The sequence below is a fragment of the Heptranchias perlo genome, chromosome 7, assembly GCF_035084215.1.
Source record: "Heptranchias perlo isolate sHepPer1 chromosome 7, sHepPer1.hap1, whole genome shotgun sequence".
Taxonomy (NCBI): Eukaryota; Metazoa; Chordata; class Chondrichthyes; order Hexanchiformes; family Hexanchidae; genus Heptranchias; species Heptranchias perlo.
Window position 1 is genome coordinate 32,078,361 of NC_090331.1, and position 26,766 is coordinate 32,105,126.

At 41.8% G+C, this 26,766-nt stretch overlaps 1 protein-coding gene across 6 annotated transcripts in view; it reads left to right on the forward strand.

Annotated features, from left to right (window-relative positions):
• Positions 1–26,766, forward strand: part of LOC137323595 (nck-associated protein 5-like) — a 555,766-nt gene that overhangs the window by 279,891 nt on the left and 249,109 nt on the right. For all 6 annotated transcript variants that reach the window (XM_067987260.1, XM_067987261.1, XM_067987262.1 and 3 more), the window contains one exon: positions 12,646–12,736. In XM_067987260.1, the coding sequence (XP_067843361.1) occupies positions 12,646–12,736 (91 nt within the window). The remainder of the gene's footprint in view (positions 1–12,645; positions 12,737–26,766) is intronic.

Consider the following 26,766-nt stretch of genomic DNA (forward strand, 5'->3'; position numbering starts at 1 on the left):
TGACTCTCTGCCATCGTCACGTACATAAAATGTCTTTTTTGAATAATGTGAAACTGAGCTGCATTTTAAAATTATGAAGTTGAGATTGCTACATAATTTGTTATAAAATTAGAGGAGAAAGTACAAAATTTCAGATGGTGTGGTACACAACTATTGAGGCCTTTTCCAAATTACCCTGTCTGCTATTTATTATCAAATTAGAATTGTATTCTCAAATACATGTGCCATGAGCACCGTATTCAGAGTTTAGTCAATATTTAGAGTGTCCGGGGACTCCCACTACAACACCGCCACCTTAGAAATGGGTATCTTTAGAGCATAGTACCTGGCATTTATGCAGACTTTATATCTACACTTCAGAATTCTGTTTATGGTATGTTTGTTTCTCTTATCACCTCTGGTATTGCCAAGAGTTTAATTCTTCGGATGCTTGAACTTTAGTCTCTAATCGAGATATTTTACAAGTACCTTTATTATTGTTCTGAGCAACTGTTTTTTTTAAAAAAACAATCTTTTTGTCTAAGTGGTCATGATTGGTGTCATCCTGGAGAACAACATCATATAATCTCCAAACAAATTCCAACTTCAATGTTTCAATTATAACAGTGTACCTTTTAGAATGCATTGAAATACAAAATCGGCTGTTCAGCCCAACCTGTTTACCCTCCATGTGAGCAATAGTCCTAATCTCACTAAGCTACCATTTCCATATTAGCCCCTTTTCCTTAGCTACCCATCCAGTCTAATTTTGAATGTTAACCTAGTTTTTGCCTCAACTACTAACCCTGGAAGTGAATTCCACAGCCTCACAACTGTCTGTGTAAGGACATTTCTCCTGTTCTAAATTTCTACATTTAATTTTGTATCTATGGCCCCTCATTCTTGACCTCTCAACTATTAGAAACAGTCTGCATCTATCAATGCATCACTTTCCTGCATTTGATTCAAAAAATGTTGCAGTTGATATTCTGAAAACTGGAGTTTATATATTTATACTGGCATTTTGAATGTGTATTAACATTATATTGTGATTTTCAAGTGATGCAGATGCAAATTTAGTAATTTTAAAAGTAGTTCTGAACTTAAAATGTGATACAAAACTATACAGAAATTTCATTAGGTGCAAGGGTATGCTAGAATATGAAAATGAATGGCACTTTCCGGTGTGCAGACTGATTATTACATCAAATTAGTGACACAACTCCTCTAGATCTGTTGAACCTTTTCAGCATTAAATGTTTATGGCAACATTCAAAATCTCTCTTTGTCTGACACCACCTATGAAACAATTTCCTGTGCACTTCTATCATAAATATTAAGAAGTAAATTTCAAAAAGATGCTAGAAACTACAGAACATTGTTTTCGAACTTTAATGCTGCATTGTTTTATGATCAGCGGAGGAAGACTGTTTCAGTCCTCCAAGACTTGCAAAAATTACATAAAGTTGCTGTCTATTTCACATTATGTAACTCCGAGATAATCTGCTTGCTGTAAATTAGTTGTATGCCTCAACATGACATCTGTTTCCAATACTTTATGTTGCCATTCCATTGGTAGATTGCACCTGCCTAAAAGAGTTTGAAGAGCTGGGACGTTTCAGTCAGCTAAAAGAAGTAGTGAAAACAACATTGTACATAGTGGCTAAATGGTAATAAGGAAGGTTTTGCTGGTTTTTCAGTTTGAACAAGTCATTCTCTGTAATTCAGGTTTGTGAAGTTTTATATTTTATATTGTCAGTACTAATTTGTTTTAATGTGTTTCTGTTTTTCCTTTTTCTCATTTACCCACTAATAATGTAATTTATAACTCCTGCTAATACTGGAAGTGCATATATATCATTATGTAGACCATTGTCTCCAGGGATTTCTAGAATGTGTGTAAGAGATGTGGACAATGTTACTGGCATTAACATAATGGGTAAATCTTTGTCTCTAAGTAACTTTAGACTATCATATCGGACAGAAAGGAGCAGGTCAGCAGAAGGTTCAACTCACACCAGACTTTCTCCTTCAAAATCTTGGCTTGAGTCTTGGCAGACAAGAAAATGACCAAGTAGAAACTGCCATTTTATTCACTTTTTAAAATAATTTTAGTACAGGAAGCCCTAACTTACTGTAGAATGAAACCTGTTGCAGTCATGGCAGGTGTCTATGCAGATTTAGCATCTAGCTTCAGTAAAATGGCAGATGTAATGAAAGTATATATTACCTTGGGTATTTCAGCTATCCTCTATATTGTCACTCAAGGAATAAAATAGCCACATGTGATGTGTACTTTTTGATGTTTGAGTTAATTGCTAGGGTAGTACATTTTGGGCTTTTTATGCCTAATCTTTGCAACTGAAATCCCGACAAAGTGCTTAAGAGTGCCAAGAGGCAAAATTTTCCATTATCCAGGAGCTGAAAACTTACCTGGGTCTTCGGTGCTGGGCAGTTCCAGCTCCTGTTGACAAGTTCTGTATGCAAAGGAACTTAAAATTGCTTTACGATAAAAGACTGAGGTCCATCTAGTTCGCCTTCTACCATCCTGTAGTCACACGATACAACAATAATGGAGTTGTTGACTAATCATGGCAATCGATTTCTAGCAAATAGTCTACAACAGACTCGAGGCAAGGAATCCCCCAGTGGTGATAAGTTTTACGAAGCATAGGGCCAAAGTCACCTTTTTCCTCCCAAGCATGCTACATCTACTATTTGTCATGGCTCAAATTACTCATATTCCGTAACCCAAAATATTATTTTCTGAAAGAAATCTATCTAATTTGTATTTTGAATGAATCAACACTACCTATATCCACCGACTCCCTAGGGAGCCTGTTCCATGGATTTATCACTCGCTCACTGAAACATTGTTTCTGCAGATTAGTTTTCAATTTACCCCTTTTCATGCGCAGGCCGTGTCCTCTGGTTCTACTGTTCTGGACAAGGTGAAACAGCTCGCATGGTCTACATTACATGGTCCCTTTAGAATCATAAAAACAGCAATCATATCATACACCAATCATATCACCTCTCAACCTTCTCTTTTCCAGTGAGAACGTGGCCAATCGCTCATCATAATCCAATCACTCCATCCCCATCAATCATTCTGATTGATCTCTTCTTTCACCTTTCAATAGCTGCAATATCCATTTTTGTACTGTGATGACCAGAACTGTACGCAGTATTCTAAGTGCGGTCACACCAACGATTTATAAAGTGGTGAGATTATCCCACTATTGACCTTTTAATATGCTCCAATATCTGATTTGCATTACCCACTGCCACCCGAACATTGTTGCGATAGCTTCAATTTAGTGTCAATCAGGACCCCCAGATCTCTTTCATTTTCCATACACATTATTTTCTTTCCATTAAAGTAATAGTTCCTTCCTGGATTTTTTTGTGTCCCCATGTGAAGCACTTTGCATTTCTGTACATTGAATTTCATTTGCCACCTGTTTGCCCAACTCCCATGTATATTCAAATCCGCCCATAGCTTATCCTGTTCAACTTTGCAGTCCATCACCTTCATTAGCTTTGTATCATCTGCAAATTTAGCCACTGTGCTTGTGACTCTGAGCTCCAGATCATTTATATAGTTGTATCATGAGAGTTGTAGTTTTGACCTTGTTCCCATGAATTACAATACTATGAGTTCAGCACAACAACCTGTGATACTTGATGATCAGGAACAAAAGTTACAAATAGATTTTATGTTTTGGGCTTTTACAGTAGATGCTCCCTGGATTAAGTTTCACTGGCCAATCCTTTAAGCTATGTGTCCCCTAGAAGCCAAAAAGTGCTTTTCCCTGTCCAATATCTAGGCCTATGTAATAAGATTCAGAAGTTGAACTGAGTCACTTTGGTTGGTTTACAGGAATATACCACATCCCACCACATAATCTGCTCATCTTTGATAGGCAGAAGAATATACACTCAATTAGGCTGAGGCTCAGACTATAAACCAACACAATTTTTTTTAACGTTAAACAGACAACTGAACATTATTCGTTACAAATAGTTATGGCCCTGAAAATCATCGAGGGTTCTGTCAGTCTCCTGTCCTAACTCTGGTGGGAGACTAGCAAAACCCAATGGAAAATGGTGGTTACTCCCTTAAACACCACAGTCCAATTTCCAACTTATCTTGAAGAATATCGAGGGAAATCACTAGTTTGTAATAAAAACATAGTTGTCAAAAAATATAGATTTGGAGATGTAAATTTAAGGATACAACAAATTATTATGGTTTGATTTGTTCATCTTCCCTCAATTAGCAACAATGTTAATTAGAACAAGATATTTTACCTTGAAAATTCAACTGCCTCTTTTGGCACATGGAGGTAAATTTTAACCCCGAAGAATGGTTGGGTTGGGGGCAGGTAGGCAGTCAAAATTCTCTGATTTCAGAGTGGAACTGCATCCTGGCTTCACGCACCGACTTTCGGGTTTGACCCAGATGTGTCTGGGTGCGCGTGCGCTTCTGAAACTCTGAAGTCCCGCGGTACTTAAAGCCGGCGGGCTAATATTTAAAGGGCCAATTGAGGTACTTAAAGATGTTAAATTTTTGTAGTTTGACCTACACAAGCCATTTTAACTGGTTCTGAATGTGTCTCCCGTGGTCTTTGAAAGACACCATGGAAATGGGGGCGCATTGCAGCTGGCCCTCATTCGGACCTTTAATCCAGTGATTGACACGTGAAGAAAAGGTGAGTTTTGCAGCAGGGCAATCAGTTCTCTCAGACAAACATTTGGCTGGGAGTTCTTTGTGTTTAGACTGAGATTTCTTTGTTCACACTCAGAATTCTTGTGTTCACACATGTTTACCTAGATTTTGGACCCCTTCAAATTGACAACATCAGTATGGGGGGGTGCAATGGATTTATTCAATGGAGGCACATCACTATCCACGGCAGGCAAGACGTGCAGTTCTTGGAGTTGCAAGTCCACAAAACAGAGGTGCACCACAAGACAAGCAGAGGGGACCTACAGAGGGGCCGAGGTCGCAGGAGGAACTACACACGTGACAGGGTCTACAGACAGAGATTGAGCTTCCATGACCTCTCTGAGGAACAGTGACTATGAAGGCTCAGATTGAGTTGACAGGTGGTCGCAGACATTTGCACGCTCCTTCATGCAGATCTGCTCCCACCTGGGTATGATGTACTTGCATTGCTCGTCGCAGTAAAAGTCACCTCTGTCTTCAATTTCTTCACCTCCGGATCCTTCCAGGACGCCACTGGTGATATCACCAGGATCTCTTAGTCACGTGCACATAAATGTACACGACAGGTCATGGATGGCTTGTCTGCCAGGGCATCCGACTACGTCAAGTTCCTCATCGACGACGTCAGCCAGAGTCAAAGGGCAGTGGATTTCCATTCTCTGGCTGGCTTTCCAGGGGTGCAGGGCACCATTGATTGTGCACACATGGCAATCCGAGGACCTGCACATGAGCCAGGACTGTTCATCAACCGAAAGGGATATCACTCCATCAATGTGCAGCTGGTTTGTGACCACCGGAAGAGGTTTCTGCAGGTACTCTTACTACTCTGCTGGACAACAGCTTGGAGGACATCTGTGATGCCTTGTAAGGCCATTGCTAAAGTATCTGTCTGCCTGTTTAAGGCGGCAGAATGTTGAGCACCCTGAATCTGCATGGCCATTGTCAGGGCCTGAACGGACTCATTTGTGTTCCGTGCTTGAAGCTCAATGGAGGCTGCCATTCTCCCCATCGCAGACATTCTCACACTTACCTGCGCCACCAGTCCATTAATGCTGGAGGTGGACTCATCCATCCTCTTCACTATTGTGGAGAGTGTGGGTGGCACGTCTTCCATACCTCACCTCGCAAAGGTGTGTCTGTACCTCGATCATTCTCCTTCTCAAGAATGGCCCCCGGGATTCAGCATCTGCGTCCAGCTCAGCAGAGCTTGGAGAGGAGTGCACCCACTGACGCGGACTCTCCACATCTGCCCCTGACACCAGTGTCTGCTCCTGCTCACTTGTGTGTGGTGAATCACCAGATGACAACCCAAAACTGTGTAATAGGACCCACTAAGGTGGGAGTATCTGCATTGGTGCATGGCTTGCTACGATGTGTCACTATTCCTTCAGAGGCATGGAACTCCTCTGAGGAATCACCCTTGTCCAGGTCCTGTGGTCCTTCATCATTCCTTGAAGGCCCTGGAAGAAAACATACAGCAACATTAAGAATCATTGCAGAAGTGATGTTGCGATGAGCAGACTGAGGTGTTCAACAGGTCAATCATTGGTAACATCAATTCATGTTGTGTGTGAGGGATGTTAAAGTTCTGTCACCAGCATGGTGCCAGACTTGGCATCTCCAACGGCCAGACATTCAACTGTTTGGCTGAGCTCCGAGGCCTCCTCCTGTTCCTCTGTCAGGGCTACTATTTGTGTGACCCCCCCTCCAGTCCAACTGCTCTCCCTCGCATTTTGCACTCTCTTCTCCTACAAGGGGAGAAAGTACAGATGTTTGAGTGAGTGAGGGTGACGGTGTCACCCGATGGATGAATTGCTCTGGGTGAGGTTGACAATGAAACAGATGCATCAGAGGGTGACCATAAGACCATAAGAGATTTGTATCAGACAGATTCATCACATTGCATCAGAATGAGGAGTGTGGGAGTGGTGGGTGAACAAATGGGGAGGTGAGGAAATGCCCCGAAAGTGAAGGTAAACTGATACTGAGCATTAAGTGGGTGTGAGGAGTGATGTGATGGAGTAGGCTTCGCAGGACAGAGTGAGAGGGGGATAATGTGCACCGTAGAATGTAGGTGAATCAGTAACTGTACTCACTTTTCCTGAACTGGTTGGGTCATTAAATTGCTTCCTGCACTACATCCAAGTCTTTGAGATGGTGGTCCTGCTGCTCAGCTCCTCTGCCACCTCGAGCCAGGCCTTGTTGACAGAGGCAGGGCGCTTGCTCCAGTCAGCCGGATACATTGTATTTCTCCTGCTTCTCACACCGACTAATAGCAACTCCAGCAAGGAGTCTCTGAACCGGGTGCTGGCTTCACCCTTTGCTGCTCTTTATCTTCAGATTACTCCTTTCTCTCTCAATATCCATGGTTGTAATGGCCCTTTAAATAATCCAGCTCCCAGTATGTCATTCGGTTGCACAGTGCGCCCGCTGCGCAGCTTGGAGGGACACAAAACCCGGAAGTCACATTAAGGGCCTTCAATTGAGTCGCGATCTCTCGAGAAGATGCACAATTTTTTTTTCCGGGTTTCCCCGCGTGTATTGATCCCTCCCCCCCCCCCCCCCCACTCCATTGAGTTCCCGGCAGTATGTTAAAATTTACCCCACTGTCACTGATGGTGGCCTTGATTTGTAAAGTGAATAAGGCAGTACTGTTGCACCACAGGCATCACCAAAGGCAGCAGTGTTCCCAGTGATAAATATGAACACTGCTGCAGAGGAGAGTATGCTTTTTGATTATCCAGAGGCTTGTATGGCCTCTGGATAATGTCTGGAGTCTGAAATAAAGTTGGGGAAATTGTACTTTTGAAACAATCACACACAAGTGAGCTTGTGCGTGTTTTTTTATTTTCCTGTTGAATCGGTTGATACATTTTTGGGCTTTTGCGCTAGATATTTCACTTGTGTTCAGCGCCAACAGCCACACTCTTAAGCAGACTTCATATCCCTAATGGAACAGAGAGTGCTTTTACCTTCCCAACATCTAGATAAATGTAATTAGACCCAGGAGTTGAACAGAAAACCCTTGTCACTGTACTCCAACTTGCCACCATCTGATCTCCTATACACACTATCAAACTGAGCCTCAAGCTACAATCCAAAAAAACAAATTTATTTAACAGTAAACAGACAAATGTATAGTATTCAATACAAATAATATCTTTATAGTGATTCTAACCTTTTATTCTCCTCAAAATGTCAAAACAACCAAGAACCTTTTCCTGAAGTAGCTCTCTATAAAACTAATCCTTGAAATACAATTACTCGCATCTTATGTGGCAAAACACTACCACAAGTATCTTCACTGACTTCAGATTGACATAATTAAAGTCAGCTACAAATATATATCATTCAAATGCCTTTGAAGATATACTAAAAATAATACATTAAAACAGTATTTCTCTGTCAAGTATTTTGAATGACCTGTTAGGTGGGTCCCCATCAAAGTTCGATGACAGCAAACAACCAGACAGACCAAGGCCATCCTGAACTATACACATCTCTGGCTTGTCTTGAGATACAAAAATTAGCCAGATCGTATTGCATATTCTATATGACTTGCCAAAGCAGCTCGTTGTTACTCACATTTATCCTGTGTGTGGCCAGCAATATGGAATATAATACATAATTCATCCTTGACAAAAGTGCTTCATGCCTGGGAACTGTAAAATCTGGCTAAGGTAACAACTCTTAAAAGGCTTCAGCTAGCTGTTAAAAGAGAAGTTGTAATAAAACAGAAAATGCTGGAAACACTCAGCAGGTTAGGCAGCATCTGTGGAGAGAGAAACAGAGTTAATGTTTCAGGTGTGATGAAAGGTCATGATGCTGGGTCGTTGGGGGCTGACTGACCAATTGAAACTGGTTTATGTCTGAAAATGTATATGTATATTAAAAAAAGAGATAATTGCTTGAGCTGAGTGCACATTTACAGAGAAAGCTACTAATGGAGTGAGGTGATAAGAGACTGAGAGTATGGCTTCTAAAATGGGAATTTAGTGAGAGTAGGAAGTAGGTACAGAGAAGGAAGAAGGTTCTAAGTAGGTGAGCTGATGTCATACATAAGCAATACAAACTTTAAAGTGGAACAACCTAACTAAATGTAAAAATTGCAGCATAGGAAACGACAGTGATGTGTGAGTGGGAATTTTGAGCACCGGGTGGTATTTGGGCAGGAAAGTTTGTAGGAAATTTCACCAATTCATATTGCTTGAGCTCAAAATCTTAGAACTTGAGAAGGAGATGGAGACAATCCAATTGGGAGGGATAGAAGTTTGAATGGATAGTCACACTGATGAGAGATAAGGCGCAGGCAGTGGAGGAGGAAAGATGGGTGACTCTCCGAGGAGGAGGGAAGCATGCCTGTTATAGAACCCATCCAATTTTCATTCAATTAAAATTAGTGGAACAAAAATAGGGTGGGTTCTACAACGGGTGGTTGATCCATTTTACCATGCAGCGAAGTTGAAAATGACTGAGTGTGGATGAGCACTGGAGAGTAGCCAATGTAGTACGCAGAGCTAATCTGGGTAATTACAGGCCAATTAGCTTAACCTCTGAGTTTGAGAAAATAACAGAGTCTCCGATTAAGGAAGAAATTACCACATATCTAGATAAAGTGAAAATAGTTACAAGTAGCCAGGATGGTTTCCAAAAAGGATGATCGTGCTTGACAACATAGAATTCTTTGAAGAGGTAATGAATATGGTAGATGGAAACAATGCAGGGATGTAGTGTACATGCACTTTAAAGAAGCCTTTAACAAGGCACCACACGGGAGATTATTGAAGAAGATTAAGGGGTATAGAATTAGGGGGAGGAAAGCAAACTGGATTAAAAATGAGTTACAATAGAGAAAACAGAGTGTCGGAGTTGAGGGCAGTTCTTCAGAGTGGTTAGAAGTGTGTAGTAGTGTCCCGCAAGGTTCAATTCTGGGGCCACTTCTGTTAACTTTGCATATCAATGATTTGGATTTAGGCCTAGGGAGAGTGGTGTTGAGATTTGTAGAAGATACCAAAATAGGAGGTATAGTTAATTCTTTAGCAGATTAAAGGAAGCAACAGAGGGATATCGATGAGATGGGGGAATGTGCTAAAAAGGGGCAGATGGAATTCAATGTCAGTAAGTGTAAGATGGCTTTGAAAAAAAGCAGCAATAATTATGCCCTGAATGAAAGTAGGCTTGGTGCTGTGGAAGAGCAGAGGGACTTGGGGATGTAGGTTCACAGGACATTAAAGGTAATTGAGGAGTCTAGAATGAAGGGTCATAGATAAAAGATTGAATGTTAGAGATCTAGAACAGAGAGCAGGAGACACTTCTTTACTCAGAGTTGTGAGGCTAAGGCATTCACTTCTATGCTTAGTGGCTGAGGCAGAAATTATGTCAACATTCGAGATTATTCAAAAATGGGTGAATAAAAGAAAAGGGGTTGAAGGGATATGGGAACAGGCCAGATAAATCTGATTAGGTCTATACTCGCATGGAGGGTAATCGCTGATGTGCACGGTTGGGCCTTATGGCCTGTTTGACACTGCGGAAAGTGTAAATCCATTGTACTGTCAAACATTCTACCTGAACTTAATTTAAATGTTGAGGGCAGAGATTTTCCCCATTCTACCCAATAACCATTAACATTTTTAACTTTTGCGAGACAGCTCTACTCTTGTGTTTATACACTGGGTATCGGCCCAAGTGTTTAATTTCCATCAGGGTCTGTTTGAGGCATAGTCTTCATCCGCCCCAACACAACCCATGGTGTCGAAGGGAATGGGGCTGGGGTGGGGGGGGGAAATTCCTACAACTGGAACTTCCTCAGCTCCAGCTTCTCTATTAGCAAGACACCTGGACACTGTGATGAACCCGGCGAACAGGTTAAGCTCAGTGGGAGATGTGGTGCCCAGCTGAGGGGGCTGAGAAGATTATTATTGCCGTTTCTTTAATCAGGATGCTGGCCTGGATCTCCAGTAAAATCTTGGCAGAAGTAATCTTCTCGGCCCCCTTATAAAGGGGGCCCATCAAGGCACTGAAATGGCTGAAAGCACAGCAAACGGCTGGCCATTTGCCACTTGCCACTTTTCCCATGCTCCTTCCACTGGCGGGTGCCCAAGAATCATCCATAGTAGTATGGGCACCCGCCACTGCTTTCTAAATGAGTTGATCTTCCCCTGACCCTGGATATTCTAGGAGGGTTAGGAGCTCTTCTGCCAGCAGAGCTGATCCACGTATTTTTGGGGCCAAAATCTTGTTTGAATATTGTTGCTGCATTTCTGTTGTTTAAACATTTTATCATGTGGTGTTCTTTTAAGTGGCTTTGTTTATTTATAGTGCAAATAATTGGAAACATTTTCATTCATCTTACATTGTAAAAAATAAAGATTGTATTCCAGAAGATGCCATGGCAAAAATGAGTTTTTCAAATCCTGGATGCGAGAACACTGACCAATTCATTGTGTTATTGGACTGTAAATTTAATCTTGCATTTCAACTGTTCTAAATCATGTAACACCTTTTATGGTTTACATAGATGTTTCTGGTGTATTGCTAGCCTTGATTAACGTCAGATTCTGAGCAAGGGTTGTTCCAGTCTGTCACGTAAAACTATGTACTACTGTCTGAAGTGTAGATCAAATGTGGTTTATGCTGATTCACATTTGGCCAACAGATGGTGCAACTATTCACGTTGTGCTCTGTTAATAATAAAATACAGTACTTGCACAGCAACTGGAAAATTGTAAGAAAATGGATGACTAGTTAATCTTGTTCAATTTAAATCCTAGTACAGTATCACTGAGCAACTAAATAGATGTGTCACTACATGTTTGTTTGCAGTGCAGATGCTTAAAGAAAATAGTTTATACAATTTCAAAATGAAAATTACTAAAAGTGCTTGCCTGTTATATCAAAATTGTCCTTGTATGATTCTGTTACATTTAAATGTTCAGTAATTTATCATACAAGTGAGCACATTTTAAAATAAATAAGGGATCATTTTTTTTTAATCATAGAAATTGCTCATTATTAGCAGTGCTATTTACCTGTGAAACCACAATGATGTCAGTTGTGAGGCTCCCTGTGACTGCTGGTTTGCCACTTTGGCACAAATGCCACTTTGCTATCAGCCAACAGGAGGTGAACTTGCATCTGTGCTGATTATTTTGTTTCTTTCCTTTCAAAGAGAAACCAAGGAGTTCTATTTATTGCTGCTGTTTATGCTGTTAACTGCAAACAAACAGCACTGGCATCACAGAAGTGAGATGGCATTAAATGATGTTTCTTTACTTGCAGCTGCCATATTATACATATTTAGGGCTCGGCTTTCATTCAAAACTCTGAGTGTCCCTAGGTGCTACGCCATATGGATGTACCAGCCAACCTACTTGAAGAAGAAAAGGACGAGGACCTGTTGTTTGACTAATGTTGCTGAGTGGCTTTGGTTGTCTGCTATTCATTGAAGTAGCTCGCATTTTGAGCTTGACAAATATTAACACCTGTGACGTATTTGTATATTTGTTATATTTAATGTAAGATGTTTGATCTGCCACATTCCATGCCGCTCTGAGCTTCTGATGAAAATGGAAAACCCAATATGTGCGGCTTACTTCACCCAGGCACGTACTCAGTCATTTGCTATGGAGCTTCATGCAAGGTGCTTTATGAAGAAATGCATTCCACCGCCGTGGCCTGTTGTTTCAGTGAGTTGCTACTGAGTGGTGTAACTTGGACTAGTGTAGCTTGGTTCCCTTTCCATTGGTTTCCAAATTGCCATTATGTTATTGTTGGGAGGAAAAAGTACCATTAGCAGAGGCTTGCCTGCTTGGCTCTAAATGGTATGCGTCACAGGGAGACCACATATAAAGAGGAAAGTAATAGAAAAAGTTGGCAAGTCAACTGGAAGAAAAAACGGAAATACGTGTAACTAATTCCTTACTTTGTTTCAGGATGGAAGAGACTGTAAGGAATCTACTCCAGAATCAAGGGGCACTAGGGCAGAGTGCAGGAGCGACAGCTGATCTTATAAAAGCATGCCAGGTAATGTTTCATTGCACTAGACATCTATGTTCAGTTATTTTGAAGAAAAATGTATGGATGTGCTCCAGGATTTCCAAATAATCCAATTATGAAAAATGAAATGCTACAGCAGTTGAAAATGGAGACTGTAAAGGTCCCCTGATGGTTAGGTTAAGGCAGTAAATATGGGCTAGGAAGGTCCCGGCTTCAACGAGATCAGTGACCTCTGCTGAGTTTAACCCGGGTAGTAGTGGTCTGAGCATGGATCCTTGAGCTGGGTCTTGGGTCTTGATATTTTTATGGGCCTGCAACTTCAAATACCCTGAGTATTCTTCTCTCTACTGCTGACAAAAGATCTTTCAGGCCTCTGCACAAGCAGTATCACTCTCCTCATCATGGTGGCCCCAACTGTTTTTCTTTCCTGATGGAACCACCAGTATCTATGCCCCGCTATGACCAAATTCACTCCTTCTGGTGCTGCTGTGTTATCTTCTGCCTGTTTGAATGTGCCAAATCTAAAATGAGTCGAGTGTAATATTCATTTCCATGTCTGCCTGATCTCTTTCTGAACATGCTAGCTGCTTCCCCCTTTTCCAGGAGTGCTCCCGGAACTCAATACCAGCCCCAGAGTGCTCCAAAGACCTCAACCACCCAAATGCTCCCAGACCTTGGGTCTCCCTGCCCAATGCTCGCAAACTCCAAGGTCCATGCTCTCCTTCCCCTTCCCCCTGCCAAATAGTCCCAAGCTCAACATTCCTGCCTCTACGGTTTGCCAAGATCCCAAACCTATCAATGCTTCCAAACCCAGATCCCACCTCTCCCAAACCCTATCTCCCATGAGTACCATGAGGCCTCAGATTTCCCCAACTACATACAGTCCTTACCCGCCCCCCCCCCACATCTGCTATCTGTCTCCAATGTGCCAACACTAAGCCACACCCATTCTACATGGCCCACCCCCACCACCAACCCAGTCCCTCCCAACCTCTGACCCCAGCTATTTACTATCATCTGCATGTGGTCTTTCTGCATCAAACCCCTGTAATCATAGCTGACCTGTAATTTTAGTTACCTCTTGCTGTGTAGCCTTGGCTTTTTAAAATGGCAAGAGTTAGAAATTGAGTACATAGAAACTTAGGAAGTATAGGATTGGGAGAGACCATTGAGGTCCACCTGTTCAGCCCTAAAGTTCAAAAGCAAACCCTAATACACTCTAGGGGATATTTTACCATTTGGGCGGATGGTTGGCAGAATATGTGGGCTGACGGTTCAGAAGGTGCAGCTGGATGCCTGGTTCATTTTAAGGGCCAGGCCTAATTTAATTAGAACATCCCAATGTAGCTCGCCGGACATGGGCCAGCACGGATGCTGCCATCAACAAGGTAAGCCTGGGCCGGGACGGGCCCAGATTATTTTTGTCGGGCCTGGGGGAGCACTCCTCCGCTTGGCTCCATAAAAATAATATGGTCAGAAAAAAGTAAGGATGAGGGGATTGACTCACATCCAAGTGTTGCTTGAATTTTCAGTCCTTAAAAGGAAGAAGAAACATTTGGTGTTAAGTGTTGGATGAGATGAAGGATGATGTGGAACTGACGACTAGGATAGCTATGGTATATGGTGAGCTGATGCTGTGGAAGAGAGAGGTTGAAAGTGCACATGCAGCAGTGCATGGTAAAGTGGATGGATTGCAAGAAATTCCAAGAGCAGTAGTTAGAGGAGCGTTGAATATAATGAAAGTATCCATGGTCATGAGTGGATCTGAAGGGTTAAATGTGAACTGTTTATCCATACTAAGCAGCATCCACCGCTTATCGGCTCAGTCCACTAATCCTTCCCGATCTCTTTGCATTTGGACTGCCTATTCCCTGTTATTTGCGGACTCCCCAGTTTCACATCAGCAAACTTGGACTGTTTAATTTCTATCCCCATTTCCACATTATGTTTGTACATACAAACAATAATGGCCCTAGTACTGACCCCTGAGGCTATTTGCCAATCACTGTCTTGCATTCTGGTGCAGAACAATGTAAAGTCACTTGTTGCTTCCTCTAATTGAGGAAATTTCAGATTCACTGCAGAAGCTCAACCCCACCCCAACAATTCCATGTCTTCAACTTTGTGGACCAATCTGCTGCGGCACTATGTTAAAAGTTTCACTAAAAACTACGTAGGGTCTGATAATAAGATTGTGTGGTTGACAGCCATTCTGGTGGCTGAAGAAGTGTTTCTTTTTTTTTAAACAAGCACAAAAAGCCCTTAAATCTATATAATCTGTGATGTGGAGATGCCAGTGATGGACTGGGGTTGACAATTGTAAACAATTTTACAACACCAAGTTATAGTCCAGCAATTTTATTTTAACTTCACAAGCTTTCGGAGGCTTCCTCCTTCCTCAGGTAAATGTTCAGGAGCTCCTCGAAGCCTACGCATTTATACATATAGAACAATACATGGTGTTTACAGAATGCCCCTGCAACTGCCCGTTGCCAAGGCAATCACCGTGTTCAGACAGAGAGGTGTCACCTGCAGAACCCCCGAATACACATTCAACAAAAAAACAAACAGGAAAAAAAACAGAGAGAGGCAGAAACATCCGGAAGGCAGAGAAAGCTAGCAAATAACCCATTATATTAAAAACAGATAACATTTGTTCGCTGGTGGGGTAACGTGTAGCGTGACATGAACCCAAGATCCCGGTTGAGGCCGTCCTCATGGGTGCGGAACTTGGCTATCAATTTCTGCTCGACGATTTTGCGTTGTCGTGTGTCTCGAAGGCCGCCTTGGAGTACGCTTACCCGAAGGTCGGTGGATGAATGTCCATGACTGCTGAAGTGTTCCCCGACTGGGAGGGAACCCTCCTGTTTGGCGATTGTTGCGCGGTGTCCGTTCATCCGTTGTCGCAGCGTCTGCATGGTCTCGCCAATGTACCATGCTCTGGGGCATCCTTTCCTGCAACGTATGAGGTAGACAACGTTGGCCGAGTCACAGGAGTATGAACCATGCACCTGGTGGGCGGTGTCCTCTCGTGTGATGGTGGTATCTGTGTCGATGATCTGGCATGTCTTGCAGAGGTTACCGTGGCAGGGTTGTGTGGTGTCGTGGACGCTGTTCTCTTGAAAGCTAGGTAGTTTGCTGCGAACGATGGTCTGTTTGAGGTTGGGTGGCTGTTTAAAGGCGAGTAGTGGAGGTGTGGGGATGGCCATAGCGAGGTGTTTGTCCTCATTGATGACATGTTGAAGGCTGCGGAGAACATGGCGTAGTTTCTCCGCTCCGGGGAAGTACTGGACGACAGAGGGTACTCTGTTGGTTGCGTCCCGTGTTAGTCTCCTGAGGAGGTCTATGCGATTTTTTGCTGTGGCCCGTCGGAACTGTCGATCGATGAGTCGAGCGTCATATCCCGTTCTTACTAGGGCGTCTTTCAGCGTCTGTAGGTGTCCATCGCGTTCCTCCTCGTCTGAGCAGACCCTGTGTATTCGCAGGGCCTGTCCATAGGGGATGGCCTCTTTGACGTGGTTAGGGTGGAAGCTGGAAAAGTGGAGCATCGTGAGGTTGTCCGTGGGCTTGCGGTAGAGTGAGGTGCTGAGGTGCCCGTCTTTGATGGAGATTCGTGTGTCCAAGAAAGAAACTGATTCTGAGGAGTAGTCCATGGTGAGCTTGATGGTGGGATGGAACTTGTTGATGTTATCGTGTAGTCTCTTTAGTGATTCCTTGCCGTGGGTCCATAGAAAGAAAATGTCGTCGATGTATCTGGTGTATAGTGTTGGTTGGAGGTCTTGTGCAGTGAAGAAGTCCTGCTCGAACTTGTGCATGAAAATGTTGGCGTATTGGGGTGCGAATTTGGTCCCCATGGTAGTCTCGCGGCGGACACAGAGGAATTCATCAGGAGAATGAGGCTCCGGGAATTCTACCACAAACCCCAAGATTTCAGCAGCGAACCCAATGAGACAATCGACGATCCGGAACAGCAGACAGAGGGATCCGCGGTACAGCAACCGAAGAGGAAAGAGTCAAACTGGACTCCTCCGGAGGGTCGCTGCCCTCAGCTGGACATGTATGCTCAAGCTGTCAGGAAATGCGTCAATGCCAGATTCATCAGCCGCACTCAGAAGACAGTCCAGAATGTCACCCGAGCACAACGCAACGCCATCAACGCTCTCAAGACCAACCGCAACATCGTCATCAAACCAGCGGACAAAGGAGGAGCCATCGTCATACAGAACAGAACAGACTATTGCAAAGAAGCATACCGACAACTGGACAACCAGGAACACTACAGACGGTTACCCGCAGATCCGACCAAAGAACACACCCACCAGCTCAACAAACTGATCAATACTTTCGATCCAGACCTTCAAAGCATCCTACGCACTCTCATCCCACGTACTCCCCGCGTGGGAGACTTCTACTGCCTCCCAAAGATACACAAAGCCAACACACCCGGACGTCCCATCGTATCAGGCAACGGAACCCTGTGTGAGAACCTCTCTGGATACATCGAGGGCATCCTGAAACCCATCGTACAGGGAACCCCCAGCTTCTGTCGCGACATTACAGACTTCCTACAAAAACTCAGTACCCACGGACCAGTTGAACCAGGAACACTTCTCACCACGATGGACGTCTCGGCACTATACACCAGTATCCCCCACGATGACGGCATCGCTGCGACAGCATCAATACTCAACACCAACAACAGCCAATCTCCGGAAGCCATCCTACAACTCATCCGCTTCATCCTGGATCACAATGTCTTCACCTTCGATAACCAGTTCTTTACCCAAACACACGGAACAGCCATGGGGACTAAATTCGCACCCCAATACGCCAACATTTTCATGCACAAGTTCGAGCAGGACTTCTTCACTGCACAAGACCTCCAACCAACACTATACACCAGATACATCGACGACATTTTCTTTCTATGGACCCACGGCAAGGAATCACTAAAGAGACTACACGATAACATCAACAAGTTCCATCCCACCATCAAGCTCACCATGGACTACTCCTCAGAATCAGTTTCTTTCTTGGACACACGAATCTCCATCAAAGACGGGCACCTCAGCACCTCACTCTACCGCAAGCCCACGGACAACCACACGATGCTCCACTTTTCCAGCTTCCACCCTAACCACGTCAAAGAGGCCATCCCCTATGGACAGGCCCTGCGAATACATAGGGTCTGCTCAGACGAGGGGGAACGCGATGGACACCTACAGACGCTGAAAGACGCCCTAGTAAGAACGGGATATGACGCTCGACTCATCGATCGACAGTTCCGACGGGCCACAGCAAAAAATCGCATAGACCTCCTCAGGAGACTAACACGGGACGCAACCAACAGAGTACCCTTTGTCGTCCAGTACTTCCCCGGAGCGGAGAAACTACGCCATGTTCTCCGCAGCCTTCAACATGTCATCAATGAGGACAAACACCTCACTATGGCCATCCCCACACCTCCACTACTCGCCTTTAAACAGCCACCCAACCTCAAACAGACCATCGTTTGCAGCAAATTACCTAGCTTTCAAGAGAACAGCGTCCACGACACCACACAACCCTGCCACGGTAACCTCTGCAAGACATGCCAGATCATCGACACAGATACCACCATCACACGAGAGGACACCGCCCACCAGGTGCATGGTTCATACTCCTGTGACTCGGCCAACGTTGTCTACCTCATACGTTGCAGGAAAGGATGCCCCAGAGCATGGTACATTGGCGAGACCATGCAGACGCTGCGACAACGGATGAACGGACACCGCGCAACAATCGCCAAACAGGAGGGTTCCCTCCCAGTCGGGGAACACTTCAGCAGTCATGGACATTCATCCACCGACCTTCGGGTAAGCGTACTCCAAGGCGGCCTTCGAGACACACGACAACGCAAAATCGTCGAGCAGAAATTGATAGCCAAGTTCCGCACCCATGAGGACGGCCTCAACCGGGATCTTGGGTTCATGTCACGCTACACGTTACCCCACCAGCGAACAAATGTTATCTGTTTTTAATATAATGGGTCATTTGCTGGCTTTCTCTGCCTTCCGGATGTTTCTGCCTCTCTCTGTTTTTTTTCCTGTTTGTTTTTTTGTTGAATGTGTATTCGGGGGTTCTGCAGGTGACACCTCTCTGTCTGAACACGGTGATTGCCTTGGCAACGGGCAGTTGCAGGGGCATTCTGTAAACACCATGTATTGTTCTATATGTATAAATGCGTAGGCTTCGAGGAGCTCCTGAACATTTACCTGAGGAAGGAGGAAGCCTCCGAAAGCTTGTGAAGTTAAAATAAAATTGCTGGACTATAACTTGGTGTTGTAAAATTGTTTACAATATATAATCTGTGATCAATTCCATTAGCTTTCAGGCCATTTAAACTTTAAATGGTCTTTTTGCTATGCGGTGGACATAATAGAAGAAAAAAGAGGCACAATGAATGAGACTAAGAGTGACAAAAAAGTCATCACAATGAGAAAAATGTGAGAGCCATACAGAAAGAGAAAGGGGTAATAGAGTGGAAGACAGAGTAAAACAAAGCATGAATGTCGTAAACAATTAGCCACACTGCAGGAAATTTTAAAAAATTCTCTATTAGCAATGCTATGGGAGATCAACTGATTTGTTTTTATATTCCTTACTCTCTAGGGTTTTCCCTTGTTGATACTGGTTCTTATTCCTGCAAACACATCTGTTATTTAAAATAACATAGATTATTTTTGTTCAAAGTAGCACAGATGATTTCCACCCTCCCTGCACACCACTGGTCATAAGGGAACATGTTTTGAAGGTTTCCTCTTTGAAATTTTTAAAAAATGCCACCACTGGTAAAAGTAACTGGAGGTGTGGTTTTGAAAACAAAATAAGGGGAGCCTGAGTGGATTCCAGCTGGAAAGTCTTTCATGAAATTCTTGGTTACACAGCTTACCTTAATTTGTGGAGCATCATCTTTATCCAAAGAATGATGAGTATTAAATATAAAGGTATAAAGGTGAGAATTGACCTTTCCTTGATGTTGGTGTGTTGTAATTATTGTTCTCTTTATATATATATATATATATATATATATACATATTATGTATATATATATATATATATATATACATATTATGTATATATATGTATATATAAAAATGTATATATCACAATCCTGGAACTCTCTTCCTAACAGCACAGTGGGGGAACCGTCACCACACGGACTGCAGCGGTTCAAGAAGGCGGCTCACCACCACCTTCTCGAGGGCAATTAGGGATGGGCAATAAACGCTGGCCTCGCCAGTGACGCCCACATCACATGAATGAATAAAAAATAAATGAATCGGACTTGGGTAGAGGGGTACAATATCAAAATTTAGAGAGAAAAATAGAGAACATGGTTAAATGTGAAGAGGACAGTATGCGACTTTAGGAGGACATAGCCCAGTTAGTAGATTGGGCAGATAGATGCCAGATGCAATTCGATGCAGAGAAATGTGAGGTGATACTTTTTCGGAGGAAGAATAAGGAGAGGAATGTAGGCTATATGGTAAAACTTTAAAAAGTGTACGAAAACATCGAGACTTAAGCTTTCAGATATACAAAACCTTAAAAGTAGGAGGGCAAATTGGTAATGCTGTAGAAAAGCAAGTGGGATTCTGGATTTTACAAAAAGGGGTAGAGAATACGAAATCGAAGAGGTAATTCTAAACTAATGTAAGTCATTAGAATATTGTGTCCAGGTATTCTGCTTTGGTGTGGCAGAACTTACAACCACCACAAAGGTGCACCTCTGAGTCATTAGAACAATTATGCTGGCTCCTCGGCTTCCATCGGAGAGCCTCTCTCCAAGGTGCACAGAGGAAGGCTGAAGGGGGCCTCGGAGGTTAACAGCCATTCTGGTGGCTGAATAAGTGTTTTTTTTAAACAAGCATGAAAAGCCCTTAAGTCTATACAATCTGTGATCAATTCCATTAGCTTTTAGTCCACTTAAACTTTAAACAGTCCCTTTACTGGCCCTAGCAACAAGGCATTCCTTGCATACAGCTTGGATGATGTACTTCCAACATTTGAGTATTATTTTACTGCACTCACCCTTACGTGGAGTGTGTCCTGTAGTGTTTTCCGCTCCCAATCACCCCAGGGTCACAGACATTGGTGGAGGGAGATTGGAAGATCTAGCCTATTGTGTCCAGTTTTGAGAACCGTAATTTAGGAAGTTGTAACGGCCATAGAAAGGGTATGAGAGAGATTTGACTAAGTTGATACTATGGATGAGAAACTTGAGTTATAAGGAGAGATTAGAGAAACTGGGACTCTTTTCATTAGAACAGAATATATTAAGAGATTTGCTAGAGGTATTCAAAATTATAAAGGGTTTTGATAAGGTAAATAGGGAAACACTATTTACACTGGTGAGTAAATGTATCCCCTCCAATGTCAGTAATTGGAGGGTTTCAATGTAACATCAACATCAGAAAAACAAAGGAAGAGATTAGGAAAAATTGTTTATTACATAAAGGTTGTTTGGACATGGAATGCCCTACCAGAAACAGTGGTGGAAGCAGTTTTCATCCGAGCTTTTAAAAGGAAAGTAGATAAATATTTGAAAAGCAAAAATTTAAGAGTATGGGAAAAGGAATTGGGGAATGGGACTAGTGTGGATAGCTCTTTAAGAGAGCTGGTATAGGTGTAATGAGCTGAATTGCCTCTTCCTGTGCTGTAAAATTCTATGATTGATATTTCATGAGAACAGAAAACAATAAAATGCAATCAATTCAAAATCTCTGGAATAATGGATGCTGTGAAAAGAGTTATGAGGCTATAATTTTACTGAAGGATTCTGATGACATCATGACCCACAAGAGCAGTTTAAGAACACCAGCAGAATCCCCAAATTAATTTACACCATTGACTCTCTCAATAACACCTATTATTTTATATAATCTATACTGACTATAGTTTCAAAGATACATTAAAATAATCATGTATTATGGTTTAGCTGCTCTCAGTCCTGTAAGGACAATGTAAATATCAATTAGGTGTGCTGGGCATAATTACACTAGTTTACTGAGTAATTATGTGTTTAGTATATATTCAGTGAGGCTTGAAATGACTCATTACTAAGCTATTCTGTTCTCTGTTTTTGTGTAACTATGTACATAAAGATTTCCAATAACTTGACTATTAAGTAAAGAATTGGACTGCAAACTTATTTCACTGTGAGTACTGCAAAATAACATTTTGAGATTCATTTTAATGGCTTTCAGTCCTTTCTAAAATAGGTAAAATAATAATTAAAGTTTACGGACCATATATACAAGTACTAGAAGCATACGGCTGTTGTGATATCACAATATTTGATCTTTACTACAATTCGCAGATTGAATTTATACAATTGGTACAAAGCAGCCAGTAAAGCAACTGACGTGGGCACAATAGGATCAATTTTCCAAGTTTGTGCTGCTGGGTGATCAATGTATACAATAGACTTCCAAACCCTGGAATCTTTTAAGGAACAATTGACCACTAAATGGAAGGCATCTAGGATCTCTTGAATGGAGGCTGAATGGCTTTCCTCGTCCGTAATTATCTTGTGATCTTATAATAATGTTACGCTGAAACTGGAGGGATTAATCACCCTTAAATTACTTCTTTCTGTTATGTTACTTCCATTACACCTGTCAATCACATCTAACCTATCACAACCATCGTTATCATATACTTATCCTCGATAGAATCCTCCCAGCTTCCACTTCCAAGGCAGTGGCACTGTCGTCCCTGCCTGAGGTCTATTTGGCCGTTACCTCTCCAGGCTTCTTCTATCTGTAGCCCCCACCAGAACCCTGATTTCTGATCACTGGTCCTCAGTAAGAAATAATAAGAGATTCCCTCGTTAGCATCAGGAACCCCTTTAGGGAATCCTACCTCCACATAATGGAAAGCCACATTCTCAGTGATGATCAGCACAGGTTTTAATTTGGTTGATTGCTTTTAGATTTTTAAAGTTTCTTTTGCTTCTTGTCAACACTGAATGCTTAATCAGCTCAAAATAGTTATCACCAGCTATCACCAGAACTTGGCTTTTCTTTACACGGAGTTGGGATCACCTAAAGTAGTTCTCTATGTTAAAAGCTAAAGAAAACCAAATAATTAACTTAGGGGCTGATAGATTTTAAGTTTAGAATGACATTCTTGCCTATCATTGCTATATATTTTTTCCCTCTATCCTATACCTATCAATGTTTGGTTTTCATGGTGAACATGAGAGTGGCTTATATTTCTTACCTGAAGTTTGTAACAGATCCACTTACTGTGCTTAAATAAAATGGGGTGAACTTCTTTGAGGATTCTCCCGCTCATTCACCATAACCTCAGTGGAAGAACTGCGGAGACCCCAGAAAAATGGTGTAAATGCCAAAGGTTCTTTCGTCAAAGTTACTGACAACGAACAGGAGAACCCTCGGAGAAATTCATCCCCATGTTTCATGCAGATGCAATGGCCCAGTTCTTTCTTTTCGAATTTGAAAGGCCGCAGTAGCAGTACTTCCTTCAATAATTTATTGGTTCAGTTTTGGCCTATCTCTAAACTTTATGTGTGCCTCTTATTCAATTATGTTGCATTTTTCCAAGCATAATAAAAAAATTTGACTCTTTCCGTTTTGGAAGTATTTGTAAAAGTAAATTAGAAGTTACATAGAATTGCATAGGTCTGTTTCTATGCTGTACATTCTTTCAGCCCAAATTATTTATGCCAGTGTTTATGCTCCACACGAGCTTCCTCCCTCTCCACTTCATGTAACCGTTTCAGCATATCCTTCTATTCCTTTCTCCCTCATATGTTTATCTAGCTTCCCCTTAAATGCACATCTATGCTAATCGCCCCAACTATCCCTTGTGGTAGCGAGTTCCACATTCCAACCACTCTCTGGGAAAAGAAGTTTCTCCTGAATTCCCCATTGGATTTATTAGTGACTATCTTATATGTATGGCCCCTAGTTTTGGTCTCCCCCACAAGTGGCAACATCTTCTCTATGTTTGCCCTACCAAACTCTTTCATAATTTTAAAGATTTCAATCAGGTCACCCCTCAGTCTTCTCTTTTCTTGAGAAAAGAGCCCCAGCCTGCTTAATCTTTCCTGACAGGGATAGCCTTTCAGTTCTGCTATTATCCTAGTTAATCTTTTTTGTATCTTATATTCTTTTATATATTCTTTTTATAATATGGAGACCAGAACTGTTCACAGTACCCCAAGTGCAGTCTAAACAAGGTTCTATACAAGTTTAACATAACTTCTCTGCTTTTCAATTCTAACCCTCTAGAAATGAACCCCTGTGCTTGGTTGACTTCTCATATGGCCTTATTAACCTGCATCGCTACTTTTAGTGATTTGTGCATCTGCACCCCCAGATCCCTTTGCTCCCCTACCCCATTTAGACTCTTATTATCCAAGCAGTATGTGGCCCACTTATTCTTCCCACCAAAATGTAATACTCACACTTATCTATATTGAAATTCTTTTGCCAATTACACACCCATTCTGCAAATTTATTAATATCTTCCTGTACTTTGTTGCAGTCCTCCTCGGTATTAACTATACCCCCCAATAAGGTGTCATCCTCAAATCTTGAAATTGTACTTCTGATTCCAGAGTCCAAATCATTGATATAAATGGTGAACAACAGTGGTTCCAGCACTGATCCTTGTGGAACACCACTTCCCATCTTTTTCCAGTCTGAATAACTATCTGTAACCCCTACTGTCTGTTTTCTGTTTTGTAGCCAGCTTGCTTTTCATTCTGCTACTTATCCCCTGACTCCAAATGTGCTGACCTTAGTCATGAGTCTACGATGTGGTACATTATCGGAGACCTTTTGAAAATCCAAATATATATTACATCTTCTACATTACTCTTGTCCACTCTTTCTGTTACTTCTTCAAAGAATTCAAGAAAGTTGGTCAAGCATGACCCCTTTTGAAATCCGTGCTGGCTATTCTTTATTAGTTATTTAAAATACTGTAGTCAGAAACAAATGTTTTATTGTGTGGCTTGATGACAAAATGATCGATTAAACAATTTATGTTTGATTACAGTTTAAACGCTTGATTAATGAGAATAATGAGTAATAGTTCTGTCAGAGCTAGGGTTATAGCATATTTGCCTGCCAGTCTTGTTTTATTATTTTGTGAGGTGGGATTGGATAGTATTACAATTATCTAGTGGGAAAAAATTAAATTTTTTACTTGTATGATTAGTGCACAATTCAAAAATAGTACAGAGCAGATTAAACATTGCATTAGGGCTGTGTACTTGTCAAATGAATTGAGAAAGCAGTGATTATCTCCCTTCCATTGCCAGCAGCTAATCGTGTATTGTCTCTCAGATGTTCAACAAAATGAGTCAGTTTTGAGTTTAGTTTGCAGATAGCGTTTGCTCGCAATGTACTGGCGAGACAAAGATTTTATTTAAAAGTTAATTTTTTTGAAAATTAGTAAACAAATGTCCACTAAATGGATTATCTTATCTTTTTGAACAGCAATGAGTCTTTTATATAAAATAGGAAGTGCATCAGTTTGTTTAACTCATGAATTCATATGGCAATTACTAAGCTTTGTTTGGTTGTGCAAGCATTACAAGATTCACATTTTTTCCCAAGAGTTGTGTTATATTTTACAAGGATTTGTGCTAGTAAGAATGCAACTCACAGTCCCTCAGGCTAATGTTAATGCATTTTAGCTTGGTGGCTGAGCTATCACTGATCAACCTATCACTCCATGGCTCCAAACTGTTCTGATATGCAAATGAGCACATTAGTGATCTTGAAATGAATTATGGATGAAAATATATTCATACAAATTAGCAATAATTAGCAGGAACATTATTGAGCTTTTAAATCCCGAGTTTGTTCTGCACAGAACTGAAATTTTACTTGGGGGATATAACTTCTCAACCAGTATTGAGTATTTTGATTGACAGCACTGATAGTAAGAAAGATATCAAAGTAGATTTCTGAAAGTATCTTTGAGACTAATGGACTTTGATTATTTAAATTTCTGTGTGTTTGCTAATGAATGTCCTGCTTTTGTATTGAAGTATAGGAATAACTGTTTTAAAAGCCACTTCAGCAGCTTTTTTGTTCATGTACTGCCCTACATGTATATTTTCATAATACAGCATTTCTAGTGCTGATTATTGCTGAATCCTTAAAAAAATAGCTTGCATGGAAATACCAATATGCTTAAATGGTATACTATGAAGAATGGCTTCCTACAAAATTCATTTAAACTGAACTACTTGTGAAATATAATGCATGCATTAAGTTATAGGAAACTTAAGGATTCCTAACTAGATCGACCTTTACAGACCTGAGAAGTAGCAGAAGAAAAAAAGAACACATTAGAGTAAGAATTCCATATCACGTTAAATTATTAAGGTGTCCCAGAAACCTAATGCAAACGCAGAACAAAGGCTTGAGGAAAATTTAAGAAAAAAACTGCAATACATGGTGTTTTTTAACATGGAAAAGCATGTGAGTGGGAATTAGTGCATGAGAGGACATAGGCAGTGGAATTCTGGATGTACTGGAGTTCTTTTTTCTGATTACGCCTCTGTGAAGTACCTTGAGCTGTATTTCTATTTTAAAGGCACTATATAAATGTTATTTTGTAGAGAGATATTTGGGAACCTGGAGGTAAAAAGGCATGGTTGAGGGTTTCATTGGCACCACTGTTCAAATTTCAGCAAAATAATGTTTTTTCCCCATAAAAATCAGAAGCAGAAGTGGCATTCTTCAACTGATGCAAAGAAACATTCAAAAATGTTCATGTGTGCTGCCTTTGTCGTTTTTTTTTATTCATTCATTGGATGTGGGCGCCACTGGCGAGGCCAGCATTTATTGCCCATCCCTAATTGCCCATGAGAAGGTGGTGGTGAGCTGCCTTCTTGAACCGCTGCAGTCCGTGTGGTGAGGGTTCTCCCACAGTGCTGTTAGGAAGGGAGTTCCAGGATTTGGACCCAGGTCGTGGGTTTGGGAGGTGCTGTCGAAGAAGCCTTGGCGAGTTGCTGCAGTGCATCCTGT